The 22,753-nt window shown below is 39.7% G+C and overlaps 2 protein-coding genes across 4 annotated transcripts in view; one reads left to right on the top strand and one right to left on the bottom strand.

Annotated features, from left to right (window-relative positions):
• The window catches only part of LOC103478092 (brain-specific angiogenesis inhibitor 1-associated protein 2), a 24,242-nt gene extending 7,552 nt beyond the window's left edge, over positions 1–16,690 (bottom strand). Inside the window, exons 1-10 of one of the 3 annotated variants that reach the window (XM_008431588.2) lie at positions 16,094–16,690; positions 8,345–8,660; positions 6,931–7,044; positions 5,639–5,714; positions 5,479–5,565; positions 3,870–3,931; positions 3,607–3,678; positions 2,621–2,758; positions 1,540–1,692; positions 625–801 (exon numbers count right to left, since the gene is read on the bottom strand). In XM_008431588.2, the coding sequence (XP_008429810.1) occupies positions 625–801; positions 1,540–1,692; positions 2,621–2,758; positions 3,607–3,678; positions 3,870–3,931; positions 5,479–5,565; positions 5,639–5,714; positions 6,931–6,978 (813 nt within the window). In that variant the 5' untranslated portion in view covers positions 6,979–7,044; positions 8,345–8,660; positions 16,094–16,690. The other 2 variants (XM_008431589.2, XM_008431587.2) reach the window with 2 other exon arrangements.
• The window catches only part of LOC103478091 (neuronal pentraxin-2), a 10,611-nt gene continuing 1,113 nt past the window's right edge, over positions 13,256–22,753 (top strand). Inside the window, exons 1-5 of the mRNA XM_008431586.2 lie at positions 13,256–13,397; positions 16,914–17,709; positions 19,943–20,468; positions 21,187–21,440; positions 21,913–22,092. Coding sequence (XP_008429808.1) covers positions 17,056–17,709; positions 19,943–20,468; positions 21,187–21,440; positions 21,913–22,092 — 1,614 coding nt within the window. The 5' untranslated portion in view covers positions 13,256–13,397; positions 16,914–17,055. The remainder of the gene's footprint in view (positions 13,398–16,913; positions 17,710–19,942; positions 20,469–21,186; positions 21,441–21,912; positions 22,093–22,753) is intronic.

The raw sequence follows: 22,753 nt of genomic DNA, 5'->3' as shown, positions 1-22,753 counted from the left end.
ATCCATCCATCCATCCATCCATCCATCCATCCATCCATCCATCCATCCATCCATCCATCCATCCATCCATCCATCCATCCATCCATCTTCTTTACACCCTAGTCCCTTAGTGGGGTCAGGAGGGTTGCTGGTGCCCATCTCCAGCTAACGTTCCGGGTGAGAGGCGGGGTCACCCTGGACAGGTCGCCAGTCTGTCGCAGGGCTCAACATAATTTCACCTTAAGAAACACTTATTGAATGCTGAAACAGCTATTTATAAATACTTTAACAATTGAATGTTTTTTATCGACCGGCTCTTTAAAAGTATTCAGATTTTTGATACAGCCTACAATTAAAACGAATTCGACACCGCTGGTTTACAGTTTTGTTGGACAGTTACTTCTGAATACAACAAGACAGATGTCGACAGAGAGAATAGTAGTAAACGAGTAAAATAAATTAAGGTGATCTCAACAACGTAAACAGAGTCATATGAAGCAGAAGGAGTAAAATGTTTCAAACATAAAACAATGCTATTTTTGACACTATCAGAAGTTGTTTTATTTTAAACATATTTAAATTGATAGTAAGTGAGTTCCAACCCAAGAATTAGGCTTTGAGAAAAAAAAAAACACAAGATCTGACCTGCTCTGGCTGAGCGGTGCCCAGCTTGGTGTGACGAAGGACCTCAGCTATCCCAGCAGCCCCTGGGGTTTGCGGCGCGGTGTGACGCAGCAGGTTGAGGGCCCGCTCCGGGAGCTTCGTGGGCTGAGAACATGACTGTTGCCAGGACGACAGTTTCTGCGACAGAAGCTCTCTCACCTGGATCACATCAGAAAACACATTTCAAAGCAGAGCTCAACGTTTTATTTTCCACTGTCAACTGTTTCTAAAAACAGTAAAAGCATTTAACAAAACCAACATGTTTTTTGGGATTAAGCCATGTCTTTTGGTGTGTGTAAAATGACCTGTTTCAAAAACCTCCTGATTATTAAGTCACAATCCAATGGCACTACACCGTTACTCAGCAACCCCAGCCCGTCACCTAGCAACCCAAGTGGAGCTCTAGCACGTTTGGTCTGCTGGTTTTTACCACTTTATGTGGGGAACAATGGCTGCTGGAAATGACAAGTGTTTTGCTGTTGACTTGCTATTCAGAAACTAGTTGCTGATTTTTTGTGTAGGTTGTGCAGGAGGTTCTACTTCTGCTTTTCAAAAATGTACGGTTATAAAATTGCTAATCTGTTTGCAGCCATTTTCACGTGCGAGTATAAAAGTTGAGAACTGACCAGACTAAAATCTCATTGTCTAAGAATAATTTTGTTCAAGAAATGCAATAAACCTATTTTGTAGCTCATAGGCCTACACTAACCTGTTCAATTAAGCATGATCGGTCACTTTTGCTTGACCGATCACGTAAAAGTGAAATTGGATTTGCTTTTTGAGGCAGACAGAAAGGAAAATCTATTAAGTGAATTTGCAGAAAGATGAAAACGTGTCTATGTTTGAGTGAGGACAGGTATAAAAACACACAGCGGTAAATAAACGTGAGCACATCACCTTGGAGTGGTAGTTAATGAGCAGCTTGGTGACGCAGCACTGTCTGTCCACCAGGAAGCAGTATCTTCTTCTCTCCTCTGTGAGTGCAGACTTGTAGCCTGTCGCCACCAGCGCGTCCAGCTCGCCTTGTCGACGGCTCATCAGCTCCACAAACTGAAGCAAAAGCCAACAGATTTCAATTTAAGCCCCAGTATATGCATACATTTCAAATAATAATAATAATAAAAAAACTTTAATGTCAACTATAAATAAAAAGGCAGGTCTTTCGTTTATCGTTTCATTGAAGTGTTTACAAAGTATTAGTTTTTTAATTTATTTCTCAGAAAGAAATGATTGAATGGCACTCAAACACCAAAAAAACAAAACAAATTTTACTCAGTAAACAAAAGAAAGCAACAAAAATATGTTTTCCAGTTTCCTCCTAATGGTGTCACCTCTTTTGGTTAACAAAGTGCTTTTAAAATGGGTCTGAAGAATCAGCTGTAGTCTCTGGGTTGCTTCTCTGAGGTTCTAAGTTTATGTGTAATGCTTTTACAGGTCAAAAATGTAATTAAGAGCTTGACCTGGCAAATCCCTAAACATTTCCAGCAGGATTTTAAAGTGAACTTTGACAGTATCTGGTAACCAGAGCAGAGGCTTTATGACATGAGGAAACCTTCTTTAAAGTGTAGAGAAACATTGCTGTATGTGATGAATCTGTGTGTGTGTCCTAATTTATTCCTCACCAGAAACAGTTTATATTTACACTAATGTTTAAAAATGTTTTCTACTCTATTTTTATTAGCTTAATTCTTTAATATAACTAAATATAATGATATATATTCATGTTAAACATGTTAGAAAAAACAGTTTTGTTCTGAGTTTCTTGTTTCCTGTAAATCCAGCTGAATCTGATTGTTTTTAAATCATATTCTGGCCCAATTCACACAGAAACACTTGCCTAATTCTGATTTATAATCTGTGGTAATCCTGAGAAATGTTTAGGATTTGTGAATGAGGGCTTTGTCTCCCTAATAAACTTTGCTTTGCAGCTTTTCAGGAACCAATTTAGACCCAGTTAGGGCTGTAAATGTCGCTTTACCTGCATCTCTCTGTCTCCATATTTGTTTGGGTGACGGCTGCCCTGGCTCTTCCTGCGGAGTTTCTTCAGCTGGGACTGACAGCGCTCGATCGACTCCGACTGAGACCTTCGCTCACTCTGGTACTTCTTTAGAGTGGCCTGAAAACAGAGGCAGAGACAGGAGACACACACATTTAAAAATGTATATATATAAACTCATATCTGTCTGCAATGATACCAGCCTGTCAGTATGTGATTAAGTGAAGTTTTGTGCACCCTCTAGTAGTTTCTAACTATATTTCTTTTGTTTAAAACTGTGTAAAATACACACACTCTGCCTCATTATGACAGGGCAAAAACTGTTTTGTTCTGTTTTTTAAAAAGATAGGTTGTTAAGTCAGATAAATAAGAAATTGTGTTTCGGTTTTCAAATGCTCACATTTCTGTTATTCTCAACAATCAAAATAAACAACATTACTCCCGTTATTTCTGAGGAGATTCTGAAAAATGTGTTTATTATTCAGAGCTATCAACAATAACAGATCAGTAATCTCCAAATAATCTATTTATAGGTGAAAAAATGATTTTCACATTAACTTTTTCAAAAAGTATCCATACAAGAAGAAGAAAGCAAAAAAGTAACAACTACCAAGATTTAGTGTATTACAAGCCTGGCGGGTCACCAGGCTTTACTTGTGCCCCCACCAGGCTTAGCATTGTTTATTTATTTTAGTTTTTTTAATGATTGCCTTTTTTAAGATTTCATAGTTGGTGTTCAGGTGCTAATCCTCCAATAACACATAATTATCGAGCAATATTTTCAAATTTCATGTCAACTTTAAACATTTTTTAACTCCAAAACCCAGCGGACCGCTGGATGAATGACTTCTGCCCTGGTGCCCCGAGCTCTGGGCTTAGCAAGTTTTCAGGGGGAAACTGTGAACTACTCTATTATTCTTTTGTGGCTTTACTTCTTGAATAATTAAAAAGCAAAAGCACGAACTCACTGTGAGGTATTTAATGTCCAACTCCAGCTTCTGCTCCAGCTGTGCGAGCATCTCAGAGTGAAACAACTTCAGCTGCAACGAAGCAAAGCAACAAGTTTGATAAATGTCACAAGCATTTTACCAGAGAAATGTTTGCCTGTCAAAGATTTTAAGCATATTTATTCATAAAACTATATTTTTGTCCTTCTTCGAATGGTGGTTAAACAGTGCTAAATAAAAGTACAGTCATGATGTTTGACAATAACGAGGATTGATTTCCTCACCACATCCTCCAGCTGCACCTGAATCTGCCTGTGAACCTCGGCCATCTGAAACAGCGTGTCCCCTAAACAGCAAAAGCACACTGTCAACATTACACACAAAACAGAGATGCATTATCTCATGGAGTTAAACCCTTAAATATGAAAGTAAAAATCCAAACAGTAAACTGGTTCTATAGCCTCTCATATCTTGTGATGGTTGAATTTCTGTACACAAACAGCAGCTAGTGCTGATGAGATTAAATACTAATGTTGTCATTGTGTTGCACTGCTATAGAGAAGGAAAAAACAGAATTATCAATTGATCATATTTACACACCAGTGTGAGAACTGCAGCACAGAAAACCCGCTGCAGGAAGTTAGAAAAGAAGTATTGTAATGAACTTTATGACCAATAATTAATTGCTAACTTGAGTACACAGACTTAAAAAAAAAGGTAATTTGCTGAAAGGACAATATTCTCAGAGCAGTAATTAAGCCACAACTGTACAAATAATCTGTACAATTTGTCATTAAGACAAAACAGAAACCTGTGTCTGTAAACAAGTTCTACCCAGAACTTCTTTAGAGGCGGCTTTAATTTCAGCTGCTTCAAATTCTGTGAAATAAATCTCTTCTACTAACCACCTTCAGCTATCCAATTATCGATGGGTTAATCTAAACAAATAATCTCCAGATTAACTTTACGCTGTGTTGATGTGAAGTCAAGCAGAAAGGACTGAGCTTTTCACATGTTGATGTTTAGCTGCAGGTGCATCTTTTACCACGAATGATCAAGTGTTCAGTAAAGCCATGCTATGTTGTCGCAATTTTATTTTCATCCAATTGACGGATTAACTGTTAGAATAATCAATAGAATAATCGATAACTAAAATAATTATTAGCTGCAGCCCTAACCTAGATGAACCAATAAGCTGTGCTTTTAGTTTAACTATAAAAGTATTTATTATATACTTAGATTTTATTATATTAGATTATTTCTGTGTAAGATTTTCACAATTTTAGCAAAAATAGTGATTGATGTTTTATTCTATCTAGGTACTTTTAAATTTTTATTAAAAATATGATCTTTGTATTTCTACATTTACTGGTTATGTTTCCAGAGCTTTATCTTTAGTAACAAAAGTCATTTTTGTCACTAAGCTGTCCAGTTAAAGTTCTTCTTTGCTCCACTTTGTTTTGGTTCCAATAAAAAGCCCTGAAAGTTAATATTTACAGTGAAATGTGGACAAACTCAGTCTGGTTAAAATCTCCAACAGAACCTCTCCAAAGCAGCCCGACAGGCCAGACAGGAAGCACCAGAAGTTGTTGCTCTGACACAGTTTCTCATGAACAAAGTGTTGGTCAGTGCTCGTCCCTCCCGCAGTCACACGGCGCTGTAGTATGTGGTCGCTGGCAGCTCGCCCTCCGACACTCCTGCCTGCCTCCCCCGCCGGTTTCAGCATTACAATGAGATCATGTGGTGTTGTTAATCTCCCAACAATGGCTCTTCTCTCTCCCTTTCCCCTCTGTTTCCCTCAGAGTTTCCCCATCTCACAAACACTCCCTACATGACGATCTTCTCCGGTTTAACGATCAAAAACTCCACCAGGTTCTTCAGCTGCAGACTCACCCAGCTCCTTGGAGCCCTGGCTGTCGCTGGCCAGCTCCCCAAGCTTCACTAGAGCATCAAAGTAGCCCTTTGCAGCCACCGTCACTCCTGCAGCACACAGAGTGAATGTCAGCCTATAAATGCTAAATGATTCTGACACATCCCAGGAAAATGGACCAACCTGTCAGAGCTTTCTCATAGTATTTTCCCATGGTGACAAAGTTCTTCAGACTGGGGTTGAACTGGTCCAGGACGCCCTGTTGGCACAAAAAACGGATTTCTTAAAGGGGAAGTTCAGGGTTTTTAGGGTGAGGTTCTGAATAGTTAATATCCGATCAGCAGGAGAATATAAAGCTCATCTTCTTTCAGTAAACCCAGATAAGTTGGACGCAGAGGCAGAATCTCTACCGTTTTAAAATTATGACAATCTAAATAAAGGTTTGGGACTAGAAATAAAATGTTTAATTTGATTTTCACCGATTAGCTTTAGCCTCCAGGACCAACTAACCTGAATGTGGTACAATTACATGTTACAGTCTGTACTTTTAAAGAACCTAAACTGTCCTGGATCTTTGGAGGCAACTTTACAGAACATTTTAGTTTAATTTGCACAATTAAAATACAGATCAAAGATATTAGTAAAAAAAAAATTAATGATAGCAATGCAGGAAGAGGCAAAAGCCCAATTAGTGTAGAAAAAATACGTATTAAATCCAACAACCTTCATCAATTGATCATAAATTCATGAAATACAATCATATAGAGAAAATATGTAAAAACACACCTACAAAGTATTAATGGGATTTTCAGTAGAATATGAAACTATTAAATGTCTCACATACCAGGTATTTTATTTGGAGGTTTTACTGGTTATTTACTCAGAACTTACTGGCCAGTTTTTAAGATCGTACTGGTCCCTTTTTTAGAACGTGCTGTGTGGTTTCCTGGAAGTTATGATCTATTTTCATAAAACGTTTAAGGAACTTGATACTCACTTTTCCAGAATCTATCAAACATTACCTAAAAAACTAAAAGTCTCTTTCTAGATTCCCAAAATCTTAATTATTAACTAGTTATTACCCTGGATCTAAACAGGTATGTTCCCAAAACGTAGGGGTTATGTTTGTGGGTAAGAAATTGCCACAGAAAATATTACAATAAATTATAATATTGTCATTTTGAGACTATTTTCAATTAATAATGATGCAAGTTTGCCCTCTCAAAGACTAATAAACGTTACATTTGTACTCATCACTCCACACTGGAGCTGGAAAACATTTTAAATATCCAAAATAAAGCACAGCAAGCAAAAACAACTAATAAAACAAATAATCTGAATGGAAATTATTAAGCTTATGTTAATTTATTATGCGATTAATTTCTTATTGTGAGAAGCTTACCAACAGATTTCATGAAGGTTTCAGGAAAACACTGTAAAACTGGAACCAAATATAAAAGGCGATGCAGTTTTACCTTGTAGACATTTTCTGTCATCTTGTTGATCTCTTCAGTTCGAGACATTTTTGCCGTTTATGGTTTGGTTCTCCTTTTTCTCAGTTGTTTGACTGTCTAAACTTCACAGATGATCTGAAAAAGAAGAGATGAACTTAAATCCAGAGACCTCTAGAGCATCTCCTACGAATCTACCAAAGAAACTTTTTCAGTTTTTCCTCGTAAATATCTTGACTTTTCTCTTTAAGGAGGGATTTAAACGAGAGGGCCGCCGCTGGAGCCATCAAAACAAGCGACAGGCAGCGTCTTGGGTTTCAACTGAGGACAATTTTATTTTCACACGGATCCCATCTCTGTTTTTCTGCATTATCACTTCACAACCCAAATATTTCTCCAAGATTCATGTGCCAATCGAGTTCAGATGAGAACAATGGGCTCCTCCAGTCCGAGTCACAGGTGTCAGAGCGCTGAACAAACAGGCGACGTCTACGTTTCCTATGCAGAGTTGGGGAACGAGCCGCCCAGAGGGGTCAGAGGATTTCCAGTCTGGACTGAATGGCAAAAAGACTCACCCGGTTTTCCCTGCGCCCCCCTCCTTTGTAATCACAGCAAGATTACAGAGAAAATGTTGACCCAGATCAACTAATGCTACAGGACACAAAGAAAACATTTCCACAGTCTTGCTCATTAGGACCACCCTGGTGAAGTCTGTGGTGTCTAATTGGGGAGGGGAAAAAAGGTGGAGAAGTCGGAGCTTTGGTCAAATTTTATGTAACTGAAAAGGATGAAGCTTTTAGGTGAGGATGTTCTAGCTTCGTTGGGGTTAAATCTGAGAAATAAAGTGCTGCTTGTTTCAGGATCCGACAGGAAAGGTCTGCAGGTGGTTGGGAAGTGATACAGAAGATGCATTCATGTGATTTTTCTTCAAAAATTGAAAAGCAGCTTGATTTAGGTGCATGGTTATAAACTAAAACTAAAATATGTAGCTTTTGGATGAATTAACTTCATGCGCTTTCTGACCAAAATGCACACGCAAAGCCACTGACAGCAACAGTGAGAAATTCATGCACAAAATTGATGCAAAAATCATTAGTAATTTGGAGATCTTGCTTCCAACTTTTCATTTTCTACTATACCTTTCCACGAGATATTCATGCATTTACATTTTGCACCATCAATCAATGTTTTCGTATTAAAGCAAGAGCAGCGAGTTGCGCTTAAATCCGTCGTTTTTGCACCTGAGGCTGCATAAGTATATCAAAAATGTTGCTGCAAATAAACCTGCTTCTTCTACTCATTAACACAGCTGTGCAGGAAATGCTTGTGAAAACTATTTAAACAATTTTTTTTTACTTTTTCAGAAAAGTAAAAGCTGATCTCCAGCTTTGAGCTCAAGAATTGAACTGCAATAATAAAAGAAGAAGAAGTTACATACCTTTTCTGGGTTCTTTGTATGAAAGGAAAAAAGCTTGCAGCATGTCTTTTAGGGGTTTAATGAACTATAACTCCCCCTCTTTTCTTCCTATTAGACTACTTTCCCTCTCCGTCAGTTTGTGGGGGGTTGTTTCATCCAGCAGAGCACTAAATCTCACCTCCCCTCCACCTCCTTTTTTCACATGGCCTTCTCCTTTCCTCTTTTTTTCTCCCCTGCCTTTGCCTCTTTTTTTACTCCCGGGAATTGGGGTCAGATATTCGGTGCCATTCAGTACCTTTTCCTCATTACTGAGCCGATTATCAACATGCCTTCACGCCTGCAGAGAGAGAGAGAGAGAGAGAAAGAGAGAGAGAGAAAAAAACTGACCAGAGAGCCACAACCAAAACCTGCACCAGTACAACCAGCAACCCAGCCGTTGGAAACCCCAGTCAGCCTCCCATTCTCTGAGTCCCCCTCTCTCACTTGGGCAGAATAACAATGAGCCAATGGGACTTCATCTGAATAGCAGCAGGAGGAGAATAATGACTTGAACTTTTTGAGCCAAAGACAGAGAGAGAGCAGCAGAGCCGGGCCTATTGCCGGCCCACATACAGCCGGCCCATCACACATTCCTGCTCCATACTCCGGGAGGTGGAAGAGGAGGGGGAGGAGAAGGAGGAGGAGGAGGAAGAGGAGGCCTGACACGGACACAGCCTGGCCTTTCATTTACAGCCACAAGCAGAGTCACAGATTAAGCACTCGCTCAGGAAATTAAGGCGACGCAGAGGACAGTTTGAAAAAAATGGAAGAATAATTGAGCAAGTCGGATTCTGCAGGAAAATCCCATTTTTAACTTTGTTCATATTTGTCCCTCATCAGTGTTTGATTTAGTTGATAATTCAGGAGAAAGAGGTCAAATTCTGCGATCTGTCCTGAAACATTTAAATAACGGATCATTTGTTAGTCTAAAACACGTCAAATAAAATTCACTTAAAGCAATTTCAAAAGAAAAATACAAAGAAATAAGTAATAAAACAAGAGGCGCACCAATCGCAGTTTTCTGGCCGATCGTCGCTCATCATTCTTTAAGAAGCCTGATCTGCTGATTACAATTTATTTTTCTGAAATGTTGCTAAATATAGCAAGAAAGACGCTGAGGTGGTAACACTCGGTCTGTCAGTCAAACCTCTCTCACTGCAGAGAAAACGAGGGCAGTGGCTCATTTTTACACCTTTGCTGATGATCAGTGGATAAGATCAGCTTCAAATATAAGTATCGGCCAATCACCGATCTCCCAAAATTAAGGATATCGGATTCATCGGCTGGTCGATTTGTTGGTGCACCCCTAAAAAAGAAACACAAAAGTAGACCAAGAACAAAAATTTTTTTTAAACGGACTGAAATGTTGCTATGAATAAAAAATAAACCCTCTTTCCTGTTCAGACTGTTATTTGGGCCCATTCCCAATTTCATCCACCTTGACAAAAATCCAGGCTACACCTCCGGACCATGAGCATAATGAGGCCTCCACCATGCTTCACAATGTTCGCAGTGTTACTATGGCGATGCTCAGCAGCGTCTCTTTGCCGTATCTTTTCATTCTGTGGCTCAAAGGTTCCAGTTTCATCAGACACATATTAATCATTTGGGAGAACATGCAAACTCCAGGCAGAAATACGGTACTGAACAGGTGATCAACTCTAAACCATTCGCACCTTTTTACTCTCTCTCTCTTTGTCGTTTAAGCACACCCGTTGCCGTGGCAACAGCTCGCTCCTCGAGCCGAGCACAGATTATGTTTAAAACATTTAGTCCGTTACGATATCAGGTTTTCAGGCTTGATATTTATTTTGCGACTAAACACAGCGGTGGTTGATTAGTTAATTTTAAACTCCTGCTCTGCTCATTATTTTGATAATGGAACCAAAACGCACAGAATTGCGCAACACCTTGTTGAAACAATAATTACTGAGATTATTATTGTTGTTGGGTCATTAATTTGAAAACGTTATGTTGACTTTTTGTTGTTGTTGTTCTTTAATAAAGTTACGAACGTTTTAAGCGAGTCAGAGGAGGACGTGCTGCTCTCAGCCTCCTGGCGGCGTTCAGTTTGTCACCTAATGCCGAGATCGACTTCAGAACAGTTCAGAAACAATATGAAATGGGGGAGGAAAAGCTAATTATTCACTGATTAAGTCAGTGTTTTGAATTGTTCTTGAAAAACTAATCAATCACAGCTGATTAGTGGGTGCACTCACAGCTGCTCAGTGAACCCATTGATTTTTTACAGCAGACAGTCGTTCCCCTCTCTTGCAGGTACTGCGTACCCCCGCTAAAAATCTTTCAGGGGTACGCAGTACCCCGCCGTACCCCCCTACTTTCACCCCTGGAAATACCCCAGACCAAAATTTGACCTTCTTGCCCAAACGCAACAGCAGCTAACTGCACCACAGTGTAGCAGACTAACATAGTTATCAGATGATAATATTTTATTTTCTTGTTAGGGTCTCATACTACGGCATGTATCACAGAGATGCTCCCATTTCTGGCTGTATTAAATTAGTTTTTGTGAACTTACATCGGTTTCCCAGTAGGTGGCAGTGTTTGGCTGACTCTGTGAATCACCGTGCATTTCTGATGAGGAGGATCTGAGGATTAATTGCATCTAACAATGTGTCAATTTGTGGCACAAACTACCATTGCAGTGAATTACAGCTGGGCTTTTTGTTGGATTTTTATTTTGATCCTGGAAGTAACACTGTGTGCTTCTATGACATATGAAGAGCATTTCTGTCCTGCATTATGAATCTATTGCCTGAATATCAACTTAAAGTGATAGCTGCAAATATGCTTAAAACAAAATAATTGTATTTAAGTTGGTGGCTTGGAGAGGAAAACAGTTTGCCACTAAGACCTTTTTCTATTTCTGCTCTGATCGCCAGACATCAGCTTGACCTCTGGTTGAGCAGGCGGAGCAGATTTGGGGTTTCCAGAGGTACCTGGTCACATGGCGACATGTTTTTGGCAGCATTTGAGCTTCTGTGGTCTGGTGTCATTGCATGCAAGCCGTTGGTGAACACTGACTTCCTCTGGACCTAATTTACACACGCTAAGGAGATTGAGAGGCAGGAGAACCCGACACGCACTGACCTAATAAACAGCAAAGAAAAGATGAGTTAACCTCACCGCCCCGTCCGTACCCGTCACACATACTCCACTGCAAACCCTCACCGCAGGGTGGGTAATTGTCAAAAGGTTTCTTTTTTAATCTAAAATGTAAGCTGGACAAAATCCATATGTCATATGCAGCTCTGGAAAAAAAATTGAAGAGCCCACTGCATTGAAAACCTCCTGGTTGTTTCACCAAATATTGATTTCTGAACTCTTCCTGCAGTATTGTTGTTTCTAAATAAATGTGAACTTGTTTTCTTTGCATTATTTGAGGTCTGAAAGCTCTGCATCTTTTTTGTTATTTTGACCATTTCTCATTTTCTGCTAATAAATACACAATTTTTGCTTGGAATTTCAGAAACATGTCAGTAGTTCATAGAAAAAAAAACAATGTCCATTTTACTCAAACATAACTATAAAAAGTACAATCAGAGAAACTGATCAATTTCAGTGGTCTCTTATTTTTTTCCAAAGCTGAATGTGGAAGAATATGAACCTGCTTTAATTACACAAAATACTGAATTAAAATCAGGTCAAGGTTTCCAAATCATTTCCACAACAAAACCATTATACTTAGGCAATTATAAATAATTACAGAATGTGGATTTGTTGGAATTGCTCAATCTTTCGCTCTATATTATATAAACCTTTAATTTAAATGTTTCCCACCTCACGTTGTTGCTCCTGAGGGACACACTACTGCATCCTAGATGGAATAAGAGGCATTATTGTAGATCCTTCCTCCCTGCAGCTGTATGACTTTATGACCATCACTGCTCACAACAAACTCAACAAGTGTTTACATTCCTGCTACATCTGTACAACTTTACTCATTCTGAGGAATATTTCTGCTCTTATCTGCACATTTTATTGTCACTAACTGTAAATCAATGCTCAAATAGACATGCACATTTTGCAAATTAACTCAGTTGTATATTCCTTTGGACTGGAGTACACTATTTTTGTTTCACATTTAAGTGCTTTACAAATCAGAAAATGCTAAAATATTCAGTAATCTTTGTAGTTTTATAGATTGTTCCCACTTAAAAGTTTTGATGCATTTAGCAAGAACAAGTTAAAGTTTTATTTCTCAGTTCATGTTTTTTTTTTTTTGCTGGTGCAATTGTTCAGTATATGATTAAAATGTTTTAAACGTTTTCAAAACACACAACTTAGTCCTCTGCAAATGTTGTTCAGACATAAATTTCTTACTCATTATACAAATCTAATTGTTTTTGACCCACTAATAATGATTTGTAGACAGATTACAAAATCCATTGTACTTTTTTACTTCTGTTTGTGACAAAAAACAAAAAAATCAACAAGAAAACAATTCAAAATGGATGTTTTGAATGAATTCGGATGTGGTTCACAAATAAGTCCGTATTAGTGAACCACACGCATGCTGCTGTGTCATCCTCGCTGTATTTAAGTCTGTCTATCAATCAACATGTTTGTGTGTGATTTCTCTTGACCCTGCAGCAGCCGTCTGTCAGTCAGAGAGGAATTAATCAGGCCAATTCCTCCCATGCTGGGATGTAGGTGAGTGACGAGAGCAGCAGGAGCTGAGGGCCAACAATTGGATCCTGTTTAAAGGGATTTGGAAACCGCAAATCAAATAGTAAAAAAAAAAAAAACTATGTTCGTCAGAGCTGAGGATTTGATTAGGTCCTTGTGTCTAACAGAAAGGAATAGACGGAGGAGGGGGTGAGGTAACAGGTAACAGGGAGTGGCTTTTTAATGGGAACAATAACAAAGGAGGAGGAGGAGAAGAAAAAAGAAGGGAGCGACAATGAAGGAGAGGCAGAATGAGCTGAGCCCTCCTCTGGAGTAAATCTCTCTCAATCTGATCAGCAGGAGAGGAGAAGAACTATCTAACGAGTGTGGACACACCAACCCTCAGGTAAGCGCTCTGGGCTTTAATAATGAAGCATTTACTTCTCTACAACTAGAAAAATTAAGGCGGAGGATACCAGAAGGTTATTCTTTGATTATTTACATTTTATTAATACATTAACATTTATTAAAGATGTAACAAAATAAGCTCGTTTACATATTTAATCAATCTGAACAATATTTATGCTTAAAGATCTATTCAAAAATATAAATCAGTTGAATATACTTTTGTTGTTCTTGATGTCGTTTGATGTGTTTTTTTTACAAAAGCAGATATATTACCATATGAAAAGCTTTATAGAAAAAAAACACGAGAGGATCCAATCACTACGAGTCAGAACTGAACAAAATGCTACACAAAAACTGTTTTTGGTTCATTTAGTTGATTGAGTTTTGATTCATTTTGAGTTTATGACTTTTTGTTAAAAGTTTAATGAATTCAGTATTGGAGATTAATTTGAATGAAGAGAGCCAAAAACTGTAATAAGCAACATATTTTAGTAGGAATGTGTTGAAATAAACCCTGAAGTTTAAGCAAACAATCTCTGAGAAACCTGGTATTAAAGCTAACCTGAAGAGAACACTTTAGTGTTGTTTTGTTATTATTTATCAAAATCCAAACCCAATTCTGCATGTTTGAATGGTGTAATACTAATATTATTTTAAACTGAATTAGTCCTAAAAGTGTCTCTACCATTTTAAAAACTCAACAAGTGAGAAGATTAAACCTTGAAACTGCAAAAAAAAAAGGTTTTTAACTCCATCTTAAGTTTTTCAAATAAGCAGTCTTGATTAAAGGAGCAACTATTAAAGAGCTGGCCTTTAATTACATATCTCAGGGAACTTGTCAGTTTCTAACTTGAGACTAATCGCTCCGCTTTACCATCCACCCTGACCATATGTTGCTGGGATGATGCACGACCCTGCAGCCTGCGTCGGATTAACACCGACCCGCACACACCAACACACCAAGGAGTGTACAAGCCCACTTATCTCTGACTAAGATAGCAGAGCAACTGTCTGTAATTAGGTTAATTGGGGGAACCTGTGGGTGATAATAAACTTAGGTCTGAATGATGGAGATTGGGCGTGACACGATTTTGTGCCCCGACCATCTGTCTCCCTCTAAAGCCCTGCTAATCTCCAGGGGAAGCAGGAGAAGAACCAAAAAGATCCATTCGAAGCTTCAAACTACTTTTGCAACAAGCTGAAGATTGATCTGGTTTGTTTCTGCTTTGTTTTATGATTGATAAATCATAAGCCAAGCATGAAGTTTGAGCACAAATAGACTGAGAGCAACAGGTGGTCAGCGAGGTTTAGCGCCGCCTTCTCAGCTGTGCCATTTCAAAATGCCGACACTGTATAATGAAAGACGTCATGCAGGGAGGTCAGCTGCCTTTGTGGAAACACGCCGGGCATCGAAACCCTTTGAGCCTGTTTCCATTTCGTCACGTTGTAACATCAGTGAATTTCACCGGGATTTTATCTGATCGCTTTTATAGTTTCACAATTTCTACAAAGTGTCATTTGCATTGGTGTACCCTCTTAACTGTGATACCCCTAAATAAAATTCAATGCAACCAATCATCTATTGTGTAAATAGAGTTCATCTCAGTTCTGGAGTCGATTCAATCATTTAAAAGTGAACGTTGTAGGTCAGTAACGCCTTGTAAGTAAGTGTTCAGAAAACACTTTGAAAATGAATATCTCAGCTTGTAGGTCCGTCAATGTTTAGCCTAAACAAAGATGCTGAAATCCTGGCGTTGTTATGATTATCCCCAACACACCATTCAAAAACATTAAGACATTAGAAGATGTTTTATGTAGATGCTTTTCATAAACATTTTCATGTTGTTTATTCTTTGAGTATAGACAGGGCCGGCCCAGGCCTTTTTGGGGCCTTCGGCAGATTCTTATTTGCACCCCCCTTACTGGAGTAGCAAACTAAAAAAAAAATAATACTTGGATTTTGAGATGCGAAGTGGTATTTACGTGTGCTATATTATTTTGATTATCTGAAAGTAACATCAGACAATAAACACTAAATTTACAGTAAAAAAAGTTAACAAGAATATCTTGCATTTCCAAACAGTGGCAGCAGCCAACAACAGGAAGAGATTAACTTACTATTTGTGGACCAACTATGAAAAATAATACAGAAATTGTTATTCCACATTTCATAGTATTTAGTTTGTATCATTAAATATATTATTTAATCATAAATAACATATTATTTGCTCTTGAGGCCCCCCTATTGGTGTGGAGGATCTAAGCAGCAGTTTAACTCACATATGCCTTGGGCCGGCTCTGAGAATATTGTAACTGTAACTGTTGAGCTGCAAAGAAAATTAACTTTCTCCATCAAATGAGACTGAGCCTAAGCCAACTTCTGAAGAAAATTTCTAAATCATGCGTCATCTTTATTTATATCAACAGCTCTGCACTACTTTGTGTTGTATTACATAAAGTCCACCAATTGATAAGTTAAAGTTTGTGGTTTTGATAAGAGAAAATGAGAAAATGTGAAAAGCTCGATCGGTAAAAAACTTTGACATTAGCAATGACAAGCTATTTGATTCTTGACGTTACATTAATCTACTAAATGTAGAAGTTTGGGATGTTCCATGAGGGTATTTTCTCATCCTTTAAGGCTTCTAAAGAGTTAAAATGTTCCAGCTAAATGTTCGAGTCGGGATGTCTGACCTTTAACATGATCTAATCCTCCTCTGGAAGGACTTCCTAGTTCTTGGAACAGCCAAGGTTATTCGCCAGACGCTGGCCGAGTCCAAAGACGTCACATCCTGAAGAAGGTTTAGTTTAAAGTCTGACAGCGGAACAGCCAGCAGCTAAAAGAAGATTTTTTTTCCAATGCCTTTTCACCTGTGTGGGCAAAGACAAAGAGAGTCCTGTAATGAAATAATAAGACTTAATTTATTTTTGTGTGAGTTTCCATAGGCTTAAAGACTTTCATTGAACAGTAGCTATGGCAGTATCCAAATAACAATGCTTGCCTAATGTTAATCAGCCAAGTTTATCTGTGTAGCACATTTAACCAACAACAGTTCATGAAAACATCATAAGCACATCGTATAGCCAACAGTTGTAAAGATCAGTAACAAGCATCACATTTTATTGATGAAAATAATCAAATATGTGGTTAATTTTCCAGGGACTATGATTCAGTAGCAACTCTAAACAGGTGGGTTTTTAGCTTACATTTAAAGGAACTCAGTGTTTCAGCTGTTTTGCAGTCTTCTGGAAGTTTGTTCCAAATTTGCAGAAGCTGAATGCTCCACGTGTTGTTCTGGGGATGCAGACCAGAACCAGAAAGCCTGAGTGGTCTGGAATGTTTATACGACAACAACAAATATTTATTGAGGTGCTAAGCCGTCCAGTGAACAACAGTATTTCAGAGTCTACAGCAAGTGTTCTCACCCTGGAGATGTTCTTCAGGCGACAGAAGGCTGACTTTGTAATTGTCTTTATGTGACTCAAGGTTCATGTCTAATATTTTGTTTTACAGGTGTGTCTAACTGCTTCATGATTAAAAGTCTTCCAGAAGATTCTTCTTCATCTTTTTCTATCTTTTATCTTTCCATCGGAACATCTTTTCTTCCACCAACATCTCATATTGTGAAGTGAAGCCACGTTTTATGGTTTTTTAGATGGAGATTATGAGGAGCGCCATGTTCCTTCTTCCCCTGGTTCTTTCTCTATTTCACCCCACATTTGCCACATCAGGCCCAGACTTCAACTACGGAGCCCACCCGCGCTTCGTCTGCACCCCAATCCCTGCGGACGCAGACCCTTCCTGCTTCCACACAGCAGGCACGGGCGCCGGGTCGACGGGGCCTGGAGGATCAAACCATCAGAACGTCCCTCCCAGCGGCTGGTGGGGGGCCAGTGACGAGGCTAAAGCCACCATCCTCCACCTGAGGGAGAGCCTTGTGCAGCAGAAGGAGATCATCCTGGACCAGAGGGAGACCATCAGAGAGCTGACGGCCAAGCTGACCCTGTGTGAGGGCGCTGGGCGAGGCCCGTCGCTTCACGACGAGCACCACGGCTCTGTGTCATACTCGCATCACAAGGGACTGTCCGTTCACCACACATCGTACACCGACAACAGTCACTATGGCAACGGCAGACTCATCCCAGACTCACAGCACCACCACTCCTCAGTCCAACAATCCGAAGGAGGGTACGGCGGCGGCCACAACCACGGGAAGGACAAACACGGGACGGCGGGGGACAGCACATCAACGATGGAGCAGCTGGAGAGGATGCTGCACGCGCTGAAAGAGAGACTAAGCAGCCTGCAGGTGAGCAGCTGGAGGAAGGGAAAAGTTCACTTTGGATAAAAGTGCAGAAAGACTCTGCTGCTGCCACAACCAGGGTGATGTTTTCAGGGTGACGTGTAGAATTAGCTTTTTGTTGGAAGTAGGACAAATAGCTCAGTTTCGAACTTGTCTGTCCAGAGCATCTTGGATTGTGGAAAACTAAAAGTAGGAGTACTTATTTATTTTCCGTCTCCAGCATAAAACCCAGATTTGCGGAAGTCCATGTTATATACATTCTTAAAAGGTTTTTATTACTTAAAGTGGACATATTGTGCAAAATTAATGTTTCCATTTGGGTCTCGGCTGTTTCTAAAAACAGCCAAAATGCTTAAAAAACCACTCAGTCATTTTTGGAAATAAAGTAATGTTTTCTTGTTGTCTGTAAAACAAGCAGTTTCAAAACCGTCCTGATTATTAAGTCACATTCAATGAGCACTGTACCTCACCTAGCAACCCCAGTCAAGCCCAGACCATTACCCTAGCAAACCAAGCGGAGCTCCAGCATGTTTGGTCAGCTGGTTTTACCACTGTGCAATGGCTGCTGGAAAAAAAAGTGTTTTGTTGCTGACTTGCCATCCAGAAACCACTTGCTGCTTTCTTGTTGGTTGTGCAGGAGGCTCCACTTCTGCTTTTCAAAGATGTATGGTTTATACTTTCACATCTGTTTGCAGCCATTTTTTTTTTTATTGCATGAATGTAAACGCTGAGTTTACAACAGCAGCTTGTTTGGATTTAAACAAACTCAGACTTGATGTCTCTGAAAGAACATCCAAATAGGTACAATTGACTAGACTGAATCTCATTATCTAAGTATGGTTTTGTACAAAATATGTAATGAACTTGTTTTGCATAGCCCAGAGATAGACAAATGCTAACCTGTTCAAGGAAGAACAATAGGTCACGTTGGACAAAATGCGGAAGAAATTGGTATAAACTCTTATGCAAGAAACTGTAGAGGAGTGATGAGAAAAGGACGGGGATGGAGAGAGGATGCGATGTCCCCCTGTGGATTGAGACGCATTAACTCTGCTGTCACGAGGCTATTTGTTGAAGTCCCAGATCACTGCATCCTCTGAGCACTTAAGACAAAAGAACAATGAATTACTTAATCTCACAAAGCCATTCACTCGTTGGCAGGAGAGTCCCTCTGATGTCCATCAGTGGCCGCCTGACATCAACAAACGGCTCAAAGTTGCTACTCCACAAGGAGACAGGGTCGGTTTGCTCAAATGGCGGATGTATTAAATATGCATTTATGGCGCTGGTCTTCATAGACAAATGTCAACATCTGTGGGAGTGGGTGTGTGGAAGATCAGCTGCAATTATAGTGATCTCCCTTGACAGACAGTAATCAGGGCAAGCACCAGGACAAAGCCTGGATTACCTGAGAGGAGGAGCAGGAAGATAAAGGATATAAACGGGACAGAGCAGCTGCATCTCAGAAGACAAGATGATTAGTATGTGTTGACGCTATGTCAACAAGGCTCACCAACACCTGTTCATGTGCTACTTTAGGCCAGAGGTGTCAAACTCATTTTTATTTTGGGCCATGTCATGATCATGAATATTCCGGAAGGGCTGTTAGCAAACAGTTAGCAAACTGTTAAAATATTTAGAAAGAGCTGTCTCTGCATTCGATAAGCACTTCTTAAAACGTAATAATATTCAACATCTTTTCAAACTGATTTTTTTGCTAACAAAATCACTTATTTTGTGGAGCTAATTTAGAAATATTTGCAAGAAATTTTGTGATATTTGCATTCACATATGACTTTTTGTTACTTGCTGTATCAATTGCGAATTATGACTTGATATCAAGTAAGGCTGAGGCAGCAGTGAAGAAGTAAGAAAGTCACATAAACACAATGCTTTGCAAAACAATTGTGGAACATTTTCAATAAACCCTCAATTATGCATTAGCACAAAAAAGTGGAGGGATTTTGCATGGATTTCGTCAATTGCGGAATTGTGAAAAACTGGAACTGATTGATCTAATTTTGCTGATTGCAGATAAAAACTGCTTTGATTTGATTAATGGCGTAATAGTTAAGCACACGTTATCTTGACGGTTCTATTGTTGCGTCAATCTGTAGTTCAGACGGCCACGTAGAAAGCAATGGAAGGCCGGATTTGGCCCGCTAGAGTTTGACACGTGCTTTAGGCTAATTTGCACCAGTGTGTGTTGTAATGTTTGCTGTTTTTTTATCTTCCTCAGAAGAGGAACAGCACCAGCACATACTCCAGCTCTCTGAAGGAGCTGCTGCAGAGGAAGATCAGCACCCTGGAGGAGCAGCTGCACCACCACACCGCCGCCCTGGGCAGCAGCGCCGACCAACACCACGATGACGACTCCGGCCACAGAGATGACGGAGACCACCATGACGACGGTCACCACGACGACAACCACAAGCACGACCACGACGACGACCACGACGACGAACACCACGACGTCCACGACGACACAGGAGACCACACGGACCATCATGACGACAGCCACAGCGAAGACCACCATGACGGAGATCACGACGATCATGATGAAGATCAGGATAGTGATAGTGAGGAGGATGAAGATGAAGATGAGGATGACGAGGAGGAGGAGGAAGACGAAGAAGAGGAGGAGGAAGAGGATGATCACAGGAGCAATGAAACGGAGGATCACAGTTACCTCCCACACACTGGGTACAGAACTGGTTTCCACTCTAATAAACTGGAAACGATGCTCAACCAGCTGCACCTGACAGGTAAAGTTCACTTGATGCTCTGCTGATTCCCAGTTTAGATAAAAACTCTTTAGATGCAAAAAAACCCAACATTTTATCTACTAATTTTTTGTCTAATTTCTAGTGCAAATATCTTAGAACACTTGACAAAAGACAATACTCACATAAGTAACTTTTCAGCAAGCGATAGGAGACTGTTTTAAGTCAATAATTAATCATACTGCTAGTTCTACTGGCAGATTATTTCGCTTCTAACATGGGAAAAATAGCTTATAAGCGAAATAATCTGCCAGTACAACTAGCACATTTTTAAATCAATATAATTAATACATTAAAAAATGTCAAAAAACAATGAATTCAATTCCTTTTTTAAACAAGAAAATACATATTTTATTGCCTAACATGCAGCAGCATAGCATTCCTCTAGTGAATGCTTGATCATTTGTAGCAAAGGAAGAATGTGCTCAACTCTAGTTGGATATAATTTGAATATTTTCACCGTCCTAAAAGAGCTGCCTAAGCCATTTTTGCCAAACGCAATTTTGTCAAAATAAAAAAATGTCCCCTTTTTATTGCTGAAAGATGATTTAGGCAAAAAAAAAAAAATCACTTTTGGCTAAAAATGACATAGGTGAGTATTTTGGAAAGGTGACCATTTTCAAGCTCCTAAATAAATCTAGTATGTTCCTCGTAGCAGAACAGCTAAAACTTTAAAAACAACTTAAATTTTCCTCCACAGCTTCCAACAAGAAACATTCCAAGAACCTGGACGCCTTCCAGATCAGCTTCCCAATGAGGACCAACTACATGTACGGACGGATGAAGAGGACTCTGCTGCAGGAGATCTTCGCTCTGACCTTGTGCCTCTGGATGAAGGCAGGCGTGGGACCCGGACTGGGGACTCCTTTCTCCTACTCTGCACCCGGACAGGCCAATGAGCTGGTGCTCATCGAGTGGGGGAACAACCCCATCGAGCTGCTGATCGATGACAAGGTGAGGAAGTGCAACAAAAAAGACACTTAAGTTGGTACATTATTAGCTTCTTATGGTTCTGAGATAAATACTAACACATTCCTTACAACACAGTTTGTGTGGCTGGGTGGCTCAGCTGGTAGAGCACGCAACATGTGCAGAGACTGTAATCATCGACGCGACCGTTCACTTTATTTTATTTTTTAAAATGCCAGAATCTGCATAGGTTTATGTTTCCTCTGTCTGATGACATTTTTCTAAAATATTAAATCAAATTTTGTGATCTGTTACTCTACTTGAGTTGCCTTTTGACCAAATACGTTTTTACTCTCACACTTGAGTAAAAAAATGTTGAGCTAATGCCACTCTTAGTATTGGTAGTTAAATTATCACGACTTGTTTCTATAAATGATGCTCTTGAATTTAACTATCATGTGTCAACATGGCATCACCATCACACTTTTAAAAGAAAATGTTCTTGTCTGATCCACAGGCTGTGACGCTGCCCTTATCTCTGAGTGACGGAAAGTGGCACCATGTTTGTGTGACGTGGACAACAAGGGACGGACAGTGGGAGGCCTACCAGGACGGTGTGCAGCGGGGCTCTGGGACCAACCTCTCTCCCTGGCACTCCATCAAACCTGGAGGGGTCTTCATCCTGGGACAGGAGCAGGTAAAGACGAAAAATATTTTTTGCTTTTGTGAGAACTTACAAAATTATTTGTGCATCCTTTTTTTCCCCCCTCATGAGCCAATGAGAAAAATCCCCCCTAAAGCTGGAGTAGTTTTTTCAATAAAAGTATGCAATTTTTAGAAAAAGTGTCATTACATAGTTGTCATGACGTCATGACAGCGTAGTAGTAGTGAAATACTAAAACTAAAACTAAAAAAAATCAAGCTCCTCTGCCTTCTCCCAGTGGTATCTAGAAACAGACAACTGAAGCCAGGAGGAGGTTCTTAGCGCTGTCAATCTCCCTGTGTTTGGTGCTGCTCATTCCTCCTCTCTCTAGCTGTGCTACTCTGCAGCTAGCACAGCCTGCCATGAATGCTAAGTCTAGTTAGCGTAGCCACGGATGACGGCGGATAAACGGTTTTCCTGGTAAGTTGTTAAAGTTGATTGACAGCGATAAAACCCGCCTCCTGGTTCTGATTGGTTGTTTGAGGTGGAGGAGCTCGATCGTTTCACAGATTATCCGTCTCATAGCAAACTGCCACAACATGGCGACAGTTTGAATATATATACTTTTGTAAACGTGACACATTCCAGCTTTAAGAAATGACACTATTGCCATTTTGAAAGCTGCTTTTTGTTAGAGCTGTGCGATACTGCAATA

Source organism: Poecilia reticulata, linkage group LG16 (genome assembly GCF_000633615.1).
Source record: "Poecilia reticulata strain Guanapo linkage group LG16, Guppy_female_1.0+MT, whole genome shotgun sequence".
Classification (NCBI taxonomy): domain Eukaryota; kingdom Metazoa; phylum Chordata; class Actinopteri; order Cyprinodontiformes; family Poeciliidae; genus Poecilia; species Poecilia reticulata.
Note: the sequence above shows the minus strand (reverse complement) of the source record. Positions and strands in the feature narration are given on the sequence as shown.